Genomic DNA, 12,366 nt, shown 5'->3' on the forward strand with positions numbered 1-12,366 from the left:
TTAGGTCCCCTCTCTGGGTCCACCTGCCACGTCTAGACCCAGAAGGAAAGGGGAAAGAGCCATAGGACATCTTATCTTTGTAGCTAAATCCCTGGTGGCACTTAAAGAGACCCTGGAGCTGGGGTCCCACCTTCATGTCCCTGAGCTTCTGTAGGGCTGAGACACAGCACAGAGTCCCAGCGTGGTTTCCAGAACCTGAAGATTTCGTGACCTTGGCCTTCTCACCTGACAAGGCAGCCCCAAGCCCATCGTAGCGTGCACCAGGCATGGGGCACCAGGAGGGTCTCCGCTCCCGTGGCCGCTGGCACCCCCCATGTTAACCAGAAGCACTGACCAATAGCCGGCTAGAGTGCTGGTCTGGAAACTTCAGGGCATTGAATTGCTAATCGTTTCCAACTGTTTGATAGGCACTCTTTTAAAAGCACACGAAAATAAGCTTCTCTGTGAAACAAATGAGGGGTTAAGAGCATCAGGACGCACTACCCTGAGCCTCAAGCCACTAACTGGAGACTGCGGTCCCTCCTTTGGTGTAGAAGAATCAAATTATGTCATAGTCGTTTCTCAGCTCGAGCTGAGGAGTTCCTGGTTTGCGGGTGTGATCGGGCTTGTGGGAAACGAAAGAACCAGGAGGACGGGGAGGAGGCTGTGCATTGGTTGAGGGTTTTCCTCTGGCGACTTTCTGTGCCCATCGCAGGCCTCGAGGCGGTTGGCGTCGTGTGCGAGAAGGGACCAGAGGACTAGGACTCATGGGCCTCTGGAAGCTGGAGCCCATGGCTGGTTCCTCTTGCAAATCCCAGCACCCACCTCGTTCCTGGCGCCTTAGAGGTGCCTGTGGTCAGTAATGTAAGTGGACTGAGCGTTCCTCACAGGGCTCAGCTGTGGTCACATCGTGTGCACGGCCCCTTCACTGGGGGCCTCTGTCAGCCCTTGTGGGAGTTCTTCCCAGGCACTGGCCATGTGCCCGGTTCGCCACAGCAGCCAGAGCCTTCCTCGTGGATAACGTCGGCTTTCTGGGGATACCCCAGGCTCCGGGTCCCGGAGACTCTGGCTTAATGACAGCCTAGACTTGCTTGTTTGGAATCGTCAGATTTGCAAAGGCAGACTTTTGACGTGGGAGAAGGCCTTTGATCCAAGAGCATGCTGGCCTTGGTCCAGCCTGGAACTGGCACCTAGGGGATGAGGCACGCGGGAACCCCCCGCCTCCCTCCTGGCATGGTGAGGCAAAAGGCTTTGGGTCCCACCACCCCCCATCTTTTCCTCCTCCGCTCTTTTTACATGTGAAGAAATGCTTGGACAGGTGCTTAGCGCCCGAGGCTCTGAGAGGCCACATGGGGGACACCCAGATGCAGGACAGGTCTTCTCTGCCTTTCAGGAGCTCACGGCCTTGCTCTGGCAAGCTGCTAGGTGTGACCTCGGGTGTTCTGCGATGCCCTGTGGCCGTAGTGTAGACAGCACGTGGTCTGGTGGCTCAGAGGTGAGGGAGTTTGTTTTGGGCTATTATTAGGTTAGGTTTCGTGGGGGAGGGTGCCAAGCTGAGATTCGAAATAGGGTAGGACTGTGATAAGTGGATTTCTCTGGCCGAGAGAGAAGAGGGCATTTGTCCCGTGGCACGGTGGCTCTAACCGTTTATGTGCCATTGGCAGAAAGAGGTGATTGAAGGGGACCAGATTTGGAGGAATTGAAAGAAATTAAGAAGTCAGTAAGAAGACCTTCCTTCCTTCCTTCCCTGCCTCATCTCTGGTTGTCTTCTCCCCAGAATGTTAGTCATCATCTGCGCATGGAAAGACATTGTGTGCGTGCACACACATGTGCACACCCCCCCCCCCAAGTTGATATCATGTCCACTTAACTACTGTTCGTGAAAGAGTCAGCATCCTAATGTTGTGGTCAAGAATAAGGTGTCTAAGACTCTAGATTCTAGTCTTGGCTGTGGCCCATTTGCTTCGATTTGGGGGGAAAGTTACTTTGTTGTGACATTGCCTTTGTCATCTTGAATCATCCGCTATGCACTTTGGGCTTCATGTTTTATAAGGTGACACAATTTGGTACGTACAAGTACTTGATGAACAAATACTAGGGGCGTCGGTGATATTTTCAGGAGGCCAGCACTTGGCTGTACCCCTAAAAATGCAAGGACAACGTATTTCCGTCCCACACTTCTCTCCTAGAGGTGGCGGAACAGTCTTGGGGGAGGCTGGGAGAGTTGCTCTCTCCCGACTCTTCCTGGTCATGTGTAGTGAAGACTAGTCCATGGACGATGAAACGCCCTGCGGGGGGGTTCAAGTCTCACACTTTCCAATCAAGCAAAGACATTGGCCAGAGAGTGTGAGGGCATCTACCCTGGCCAGGCCTCCTCATGCCCTTTCTCAAACCACCTGTCGTCTTCTGTCTATCTCTGTTATCTGTGTGCTATCTCTATCTCTATATCTCTATCAGTATCTCTGTCCCCCAGCCCACCTTTAGGTCCCTGGACTGCTGTCCAAATCTGAAGACAAGCCTCTCTGTAGATCTGCCCTCCTCCCCCGCCACCAGCCCCCACCGTGAAAGTTGAGTCTAAGCAGGGGCATCTCCCCCAAGGTTAACTTGGGAACTGGAAACTGCCAGACCCTCCCTGCAGAACCCATCCTTGGTGAAGAAAGAGTGCCCTCTAGTGGGCATAGGCTGGAGCTGCTCAGGATCCGTGTTGTTCAGACAAGGACAAAACCAGCATGCAGCCCCCCCTGCCAAGGATCTTGAATATGCCTTTGGGTTTGGTTTGTTTTTCTCTTTCTCTGAAGAAAAAAAAAGAAAGAAAGAACAGCGGGAGACCAGTGGTGAGAGCAGCTCCGACTGTGCTATGACAGTCCCCTTATCTTGGGAGTTTTACGGAAGAAGAATTCACCCCTGGGCCAGCCATGGCAATGTGACATCAGATGCTTTTCAAAGGGCTCGTGACAGTTTCTACATAAATCACTCACCTGCCTTGACTGGTCTCATACAAGATGGGGTAGATGTGCAAGGAGGAGACTCCTTCCTTGGCGGTCATTAGCAAAAGGGTTAACTGCCTCCTTGGGCAGCCCCCCTGGATAGCGAGCCCACCGCAGTTGATTACATCCTCTGATAGTGGACGAGTACAGACCTGACTCCCGACTGTTAAAACCCTGTATACACTGCGGTAAACAGGGGACTTGGCCCTTTAAAACCTGGTTCAGTAAAAGCTGCTGGACGGGGGAGCAAGGGGTGGCGGGGGGGAGGGAGAGAGCTCAGGGCGCCCATCAGAGAAGCAGAAACCTGATCATATGTGATGGTTGCTGGATTAGGTAACAGCTCCGCTGGTGGAAATTGGATCTTGGAGGATGAGTGTTAACATCTCTGGTGTCCTGGCGAAAGGTTCATTTGAGTCTTGCATGGTGCCACAGAGATAAAAAGGAGCTTTTAAATAATCATTTTGTCTCCTACACACCAGTGTGCTGGCTTCAAGCAATAAATAGGTAGCATCAGTTCTGCTTAGACATATCACCCTTTTCATTTATTTATTTAATGTTGGTGGAAGTTGTTTTTGTTTTTTTTTTAAACCGACTAGCTGAACAGTTTCCGTATCCGTGAATCCCAACACCCATTTTTATAATGGTTCACACAGATTCTCCTTCTGGGTAGAAATAAGGTGTATGCGGTTTATTGCCATGGATGCCTCCTCCAAGCATAGAGACACAGCCCAAGACCATCAGAACCAGAATCTTCTATGTGAAGTAGTGGAAGATGAATGTGTTCTCTTGCTTATGTTGTTACTATACATACACATATCATATGCATATATACACACATTATACACTATATACACACACGTTATATATATATTATTTATTCACACATCATATATATTATATACACACATTATATATACATACAATATGTACAGTATATACACATTATATAGACATATACACATATATATACACACATTATATAAACATTATACACATATATACATTACATATACATATATACATACATTATGATACATTATGTATACACACATTATATATACATACAATATGTACATTATATACACATTATATATACATTACATACACTTATATAATCATATATTATTTATATACATTATATGTACATTATATACATACATTATATATATGTACATTATATATATTGTATATACTTACATGCACATTATATGTATACATGTTACATATACATTATTTGTACACATTATATACACACATTTTATATACACACTTTATATATATATATATATATACACCCACATTACATATATATATACACATTGTATATACACATTATATGAATACACACATATATACACACAGTATATATACATTATATATGTACATTATATATATGCAATATATACACACATTATACACATACATTATATATACACATCATATATGTATACATTATGTGAGTGTATATGTATACATGTGTATACACACACACACACACACACACACACACACATAGTGGGGGAGTCTGACACATACCCTGAAAGTTTTTATTTTCTTTATGATTTCAGTATCATTTAAAAGGTATAATTTGGAGAGGACTGCTCCCTTCCCCCCATCTTTATATTATTTCATTTTCATCAGTTCTCTGGTTTGGGACCTATTTATGAGTTGTGAATTCTGAGTATAAATGCAAGCAACAGGGGCACCTGGGTGGCTCAGTCGGTAGAGCGTCCAACTTGGGCTCAGGTCATGATCTCGTGGTTTGTGAGTTCAAGCCCTGCATCGGGCTCTCTGCTGTCAGCCTGTTGGTGCAGAGCGCACTTCGGATCCTCTTTTCCCCTCTCTTGACCCCTCTCCTGCTTGTGCTCTCCCAAAAATAAATATTTTAAAAAAATAAATAGATAAATAAGTAAAGGAGTGCCTGGGTGGCTCAGTCGGTTAAGTGTCCAATTTCAGCTCAGGTCATGATCTCACTGTCCATGGGTTCAAGCCTCAGGTCGGGTTCTGTGCTGACAGCTCGGAGCCTGGAGCCTACTTCTGATTCTGTGTATACCTCTATCTCTCTGCCCTCCCTCACTTGTGCTCTCTCTCTCTCTAAAATAAATAAATAAACTTAAAAAAAATTTAATAAATAAATGCAAGCAACATCTAGGCTAAGGTGCACTGTATTCCATCAGGCCAGTTTCTTACTGGCCACGTTTAGAAACCAGCTGTATTAAATCTTACTAAATCCAAATTTCTTTTTAAGGAGTATTTGCTTACAATGATACATAGGATCCGTACAATGATATAAAAGCTAAGTTAAGTGCTAACATTTGCACTGTGTTTTTCCCCCCTCAACTAAATCTGTCCTCTCTACCTGAGCAGGGGGAAAAAAAAAGAGTCAGTACAGATGAGTGCTTTGCACTGTGACTGACCTGAAGTTTCCATGGTGGTTTGGGGCTCACAGTGTATCTTTTCAGTGTGCTTTGCTGATCTCAGCAATTTTCTGTCTTGTTTTATTTAAAGCCAGTTGGATTTCGAGACCAACAAAATGTTAATTAGGTGGGTGTGCAGAGTCTGTGTGGAGAGTTTGTGTATCCCATCGATTGTTTCAAAGGAAAGGTAGAGGGGCACCTGGGTGTGGCTCAGTGGGTTGAGCCTCTGACTTTGGCTCAGATCATGGTCTCACGGCTCATGAGTTCGAGCCCCGCATCAGGCTCTGTGCTGACAGCTCAGAGCCTGGAGCCTGCTTCGGATTCTGCGTCTCCCTCTCTCTCTGCCTTTCCCCTGCACTTGCTTGCGCACTCTCTCTCTCTCTCTGTCTCCGTCTCTCAAGTATAAATAAAAATTTAAAAAAATTTAAAAAGTAAAAAGAAAGAAAAGAAAAGAAAAGTAAAGTAAAGAAAAAAGAAAAGAAAAGGTGGAGAGCAGCTGGGTGGCTCGGTCAGTTGAGCGTCCGACTCTTGATTTTGGCTCAGGTGGTAATCTCATGGTTCGTGAGTTCGCGCCCCATATCAGGCTCTGTGCTGACAGCTGCAGAGCCTGCTTGGGATTCCCTCTCTCTCTCTCTCTCTCTCTCAAAATAAATGAATAAAATGTTTTTAAAAATGACTTTAAAAAGAAAAGGTGGAGAATAGGGGGTAGGTGAAACCGTGCGGGTCTGGAAAGGGAAAATACACTCAGAAGTGAATGTTGGTGGTGGTAACATGCCCGTGGTTCCCTGCCTAGTACATGGAGGGACTGGGCCGGACCTCTGGTCTGTGACTATCTGTCCCTGCTTCTCCTACTTTTCTCCTAATCGAACTTTGCTAATGGAATAAACTGACAGACTGAGTGAGGTTGTCCCAGGCTCATGTGCTGTCTCAGCATTTTTGCCATCAACTTGGGTAGACAGGTTATAGGCTGGCCCTCATGGGGCGAGTCCTGACCCTTCGGATGACATCGCTCTCTTTCTCTTTGCTACCTTCCTTGAGACCAGAAATTATCATAAGATCTTTCACGTGCACTAGGGATTGGCTATGGAGTGACCAGGAAGATCCACTTGGAGGCATTACCATTGGCTCAAGCATCTTGGGGTGGGGGGGGTGCAGGGCTGCTCTCCCGGAGTCCGTGGCCTCTTCTGGAGGATATGCGACACCAGATTCAGTCGAGTGGATAAGAGAGTAGAATTTTGCCCCGGCACGATTTAATTAATGCCCAAGCTAAAGTGGGGCAGTTACATTTGTTTCTTAAGAATGGCTCAGAGGGGTGCTTGGGGGGCTCAGTCAGCAAAGCACCTGACCTGGGCTCAGGTCATGATCTCGCGGTTCACAAATTCGAGCCCCGCCTCCGGCTCTGTGCTGACAGCTCAGAGCCTGGAGCCTGCTTCGGATTCTGTGTCTCCCTCTGTCTCTGCCCCTCCCCTGCTCGCGCTCTGTCTGTCTCTCTCAAAAAAATAAGTAAACATTAAAAAAAATGTAAAAGAATGGCTCAGAGGTGAATCTTTTACTTTTAAACGACCCATAAATATTTTTGTTGATAAAGCAATTACAATTCACCAAATAAAATCCAGTAGAGAAACGTCCACAGACCGCACACACGAATGCCCTCACTTGCAAAGGTGCGGAGAAGAGGGACTGTACCACCGGGTGCTTGGGTGATCCCATTCTTTTCGTTCCTTTGGGGACGGGAAGGGTGTCTAATGCAGGAAATGGGTACGGCATTGAATTATTTTCTTAAGGAAACCTCTGTTAGTGGTGATAGGTTCTTCACAGGACTTTGGAGGTTTGGGTAAATAAATTCAAGGGACAGAGTAACATGACCAAATGTTACTCAAAGACCAGTCAAAGGGGCAATTTCCCAGTGAGTGTCCTGGACCGACAAAAGAAGGATTTCACTGGAAAAGAAAAAGTCCACAAAGCAAACTTCAACGATGCCACCCCCCGTATGGTAATTTTACTTTGGTGAAGCAGAATGTTAAGGATTCCGGTGTGAACGCAGAACGGGGCCAGTCGTGCATGGTGTTTGTGTACAGGTGCACAGGCTTCCTCCTTTCCACCCCAGCTGGCTCCCTTCCCTCCCGCCACCCTTTCTTATTTCATTGCCCTTCTACCTGGTGCCTTTTACCCTCTGCTCTAACTGCCCCTCTTGGGCCGCGTGACTCAGCATGCCTCTTGGCTGTCTCATGTGTCGTGAGAGCCCAGCTGCAGGGTCCCTTTCAGCACAGGAGTTGGGATTTCCTTCCGAACGACGCTCGAGGTTGCTTTTTGTCATGCCTGTTGGAAGCCAGGAGCGTGTGGTCATGCTGATATTCTGTGTGATAGGATGCCCTGAACATTTATACCCTCCCTCGTACTGAGCTCATACCCACCTTCCTGGTGTTGACCCCGTGGGGCTGCCTGGCTGGGGCTCCGGAGATGACTGAAACTGACACCCCCCCTTTGGGGCTCCCCAGATGACACCCTACCTGGAAACCGCTCTTGATTCTCGGATCATTCCAGTGCTTGCGTATCTGTCGGGCCACATCATGCCTGCTATCCCAATCCCCAAACGGAAACGGATGTAGGACTCTGTCTCCTCGGCCTTGAATCACTTCCCTCCTTTCCCACGACTTACCCCCAATTTTTTTCCATTTTTTTTTAATTGGAAATTCTTTTCATGTTCCCTCTCAACAAAGACTTGGCTGCTGACAGCTAAACTGGGTTTAGATGAGTGATTTATTTTATGGCAGGTTGTATGAGGGTAGTAAAAAGAGACTGCCTGGCTCTTCTGCTGATTTACTAAAACACTTGATCTCTTCCAGTCGAAACCACTCCCCCCACCCAAATGGCCACGGTGTTTTAATAAAAAGCAGCCATCTCATCCATCTGAGGCTCCTCCACCCTACCTGGCTTCTCTGAATGTCCAAAACAGCTTGTTAAATGGGTCTCACCCTGGTTTCGAACAGGACAGAGTCCTCCCCTGGAATGGAGAGATCTCTGTGTCCAGAGATGAATATTCCCCACTTGACGGCCAATTTGCCTTTGTGCTGTTTTGTTATTTTATTTTTTTATTGAAGAATAATTGACATTGACATGCAAGATATCTTCTTGCCTTTTTAGACTTCTCTACCCTCCCTGCAGGTCTGCAGGAAAGGTCTCAACATTTCCATCCAAAATGACTGGATGTACGTGGCTTAGGTTATTTTGGAAATGTGAAAATTCGGGCTAATCAAATATTACAGAGTCAATGAGTGTAAAACCACAAACTCGTGGAAATCTAAAATTAGAAACGAAGAAGGAAATGTCTTTTCTTGAATTAAAAATTTGGCAGTTTTGGGATGAACGTGAAGATTATATTCTGTTATAATTAAATTTTTTACTTTTGAACTTTCTTTGTGGTACAATAGACATAACAGAAGTTCTCATTTTGACCATTTTTCAGCGTCCAGGGTGCAGTTCGGCGGCATTAGGTGCATTCAGTAGTGCAGCCGTCACCACTGTCTGTCTCCGTGTGACACTCCACCATCCTTCCCCATGTGAAACTCTGTCCCCATGCAACACTGACTCCCAGGCCCCTGTCCCCAGCTCCCTCTACCTTCTGCCCCTGTGAATTGGACTGTTCTGGGTAGCTGGAGCATCATTACTTTCTGGAACAAAGCAGTCCTCTCCTGGCATTCTCCCCCCACTCTCGGTATCCCCTCACCTGATCCCTCACCCATTCTGCAGATGCCATTTTGCAAGCTCTTTGGTGATTTGCTGAGCCTTGTTTTTATTTTTCGTCATTTGCTCGCTTGGGTTACCACTAACCCTCCCCTCCCACTGTGTCCCTCTGCAGTCTTGAGTATCCGGGGAGCCCAGGAGGAGGAGCCGACAGACCCCCAGCTGATGCGACTGGACAACATGCTGCTGGCCGAGGGGGTGGCGGGCCCCGAGAAGGGTGGTGGCTCGGCGGCAGCCGCAGCCGCAGCAGCGGCTTCGGGAGGCGCGGGCTCAGACAACTCCGTGGAGCACTCCGATTACAGAGCCAAGCTGTCCCAGATCAGACAGATCTACCACACGGAGCTGGAGAAGTACGAGCAGGTAACCATGGCCATGAGGGCATCGGGTGCCAGGACCTTTTAGGAAGGACGAAGAACCTCTTAACTCAGGGGCTTACACAGACCCCAGGGGCCAGCCTCTGCGCTTCAACACAGAGCCCCTGGTCAGAATGGAGTCCACCAAATCCTCGATCCAAATCCTCGAGTCTACCAAATCCACTGTTAAAAACCCAGGCACACTGGACATTAAGGCATTTTAAAAACGTACGTTGTAAGCGATGATTTCAGGAAACATTACCAGTCAGTATAACAAACACTCAGGCTGGGGCTCCAGAGCATTTGCCCCTGGCGTGCAGTCAGGTCTCATCAGGGTAATAGAGGTCATTAGCAGAGTCATCACCTGATTTGTGGGGTGGTCGCTGGGTTCCTAGGGCCCTTGTTTGCTCATTTGGGGGAGGATTCCTTATCTTCTGGGTACTCATGGAATCCTACGGGAAAGGATACTAAGGATAAGGATAATAGCCTTAAAGCCCTTGCTGTGCCCAGACTCCATTCAACTGAGAGTCAAACATGTTCTTTTTGTATATGATACAGAATAGGATACTCACCTCCCTCCAGAAGAAGAGTAGAAGGTCTCAGGGGACCCCTGTAGGCAACAAAGTTGGATTCCAGTCCTGACACTCCACGGATGGCCCGTAGGACCCAGTGGTCCACATATTCCACCCAAAAGCTGGTGATGTATGGCAAAGAGCTGTGCATTTGGCATCACAGGACCACAAAGACCATATGAAGTAGAGCATAAGAAAGACTTTAAATTACAAAGCAGTATGTAAAGTGTACGTAATAACAGAGCTCCTCTCTCTAAGAGACCCTCCCCTCTACGCACACACATGGGGATTTACATATCCATTCTGCTTCCTGTGGTCAGTAGGAGCAAAAGGCCCTTACACCAGTCGTTCTTCCACAAGTAGGCGACAGGTGTGTTTGTTGTCACATTTTTGAATGCAGCATTATCCTGAAGTTCTGTAGTTAACTTTCATCAAATTGCTGGCTTTCCGGCTTTCTTTTCTAAGAGTCACGAAAGAAGAGGGAGCAAAAGCAAATCAAAAGACCCTGTACAGTCCACTCAGGACTATCTAGGTACAAGGCAAATGCAAACTTAATAGAAAATTTAAATTTTAAAGTAGAAATAGGCATTTTAAATTTTAAAGCGAAGAAAGTTTCATTATTGCACTCCCGTCTACCTTTGAAATGGATTTCTACCGAGTCCCTTCTTTTATGAGGGGGAAAAAATTGCTGTGAAGCATGAAGCCAAGCATGGAAGCTCAACGATCAGATAAGCCTGGGGAGGGTTTGAGGGGAGGAAAAGAGAAGCGATCTGGTGGTAAGAACCTGTGAGTCATTTCTGTTCACCTTCTCGGGAGACAACATACATTCTTGCCACAGTGTTGGCTCATGGAGACGCTTCCCAAGATCTCAGGAGATGCTGAGCCCAGGTAGCGGGCTGATCCCTGAAGCTTCTCCAACCCGATCCATCACTGTAGAGTTCAGAGTCTGCCCTCACCTGTGGGATAGCTTGGGAAGACAGATGGAGATATTTCCTATAAAGGTCTCTAGCTAGCCTCTTGAGTTCTTCCTACTCAGTGCTGTTCCTGCTTGACCTTCAAGATTAAGCCTGGTTATAACAACCTATCTAGACCTGCCATCCATTTAACTCCCTCCAAACTCCAGGGGCACAAGAAGGGCCCAGAGGATGGCTTCCCCCACTAGACCCATGACTGCGATGGATATTAGGCTGGAAGGTGTTGAAAACCGGCTTTATTCTTAGCTCAGGTTCCCAGCAACATAGAAGAACTGACTGTTTACTTGATTTAAACCCCCTTGTCATTGTTCTCCGCTCATCCAAAATGAGTAAAACGCTGTTGCCAACAGCATTGCACTTGTCTCTCAAGACAGTTTTGTGGTTGGGTACCCAGGACCAGAACTGCCACCCTCTCCATTTTGATACAGGTGAGGGAATGGAGATCAAAAGGCTTAGCTTGTGTATCTGGGTCACACATCCTGTGAAGGGCAGAGCTTGCCCTGGAATCCAGTTTCTGAGCCTTAGTTTATGGGCTCTTATAAGAACACCACCTGACTGCACTCAGTATGGAGAGAGTGTGGACTTGTGGAGACAGGGAGGGAGTCAGCTTGTCCTGTGTTACTTCCATGGACTAGATTACTGGTACCTAAGAGAGGCCAGGGCTAATATGCTCCTGGATATCTGCCTATTTTAAATAATAAAGATGTGGGAAGGCAGAAACTCAGAAAAACTCCCATCGGTACAGGACAAATTATACAAGTAGGGTGGTGATCATCTGTATTTCTTATTCTTAAAAAAACTAACAAATCATTTCCTTAGTTTCTGGGCAAAAACTGAATCCTACTTAACACACTTTGGGTGTTTAGTAATTTATTAATACTAGTTATATTGTTAATTATAGTAAATAACAGATTGTAGGGAAATTATGGCATTAAACTCCTCACTCATATGTCGGGGAGATGTATCTTCTCCACTTTTCTGTGACCATTTCTTGTGGGAGCTTTTTTTAAAATCAGGTAACTTCAGGAAAATAAAAATGTCATTCTTTACTTTAGTAGTACGTGGGTAGAGTTGCCAAATTGGCTATTAATAGCTGACTCTGTTGTTTTTATTGGTTTTGTTTTTAGCATGGTGGTGATAGATGACCAGACGATCAATTAGCTTTCTGCTAATTAGGTATCATCGCCCTCCTCAACCCCATCCCTTAAAACAAAAACAACCCCCTACCTGAATCAGCCTTTGATTCACCCTGAGGTTATTCCATAAAGAAAGCTTCTAGAGATGTTTATTAGACAGAAAGGAAAGAAATTATTTTATTCAGCAAATGGTGTTGGTAAAAT

At 46.4% G+C, this 12,366-nt stretch overlaps 1 protein-coding gene across 9 annotated transcripts in view; it reads left to right on the top strand.

Moving 5' to 3' along the window:
• The window catches only part of PBX1 (PBX homeobox 1), a 327,302-nt gene that overhangs the window by 228,399 nt on the left and 86,537 nt on the right, over positions 1-12,366 (top strand). For all 9 annotated transcript variants that reach the window (XM_053208802.1, XM_053208806.1, XM_053208805.1 and 6 more), the window contains one exon: positions 9,243-9,487. In XM_053208802.1, coding sequence (XP_053064777.1) covers positions 9,243-9,487 — 245 coding nt within the window. The remainder of the gene's footprint in view (positions 1-9,242; positions 9,488-12,366) is intronic.

Source organism: Acinonyx jubatus, chromosome E4 (assembly GCF_027475565.1).
Source record: "Acinonyx jubatus isolate Ajub_Pintada_27869175 chromosome E4, VMU_Ajub_asm_v1.0, whole genome shotgun sequence".
Taxonomy (NCBI): domain Eukaryota; kingdom Metazoa; phylum Chordata; class Mammalia; order Carnivora; family Felidae; genus Acinonyx; species Acinonyx jubatus.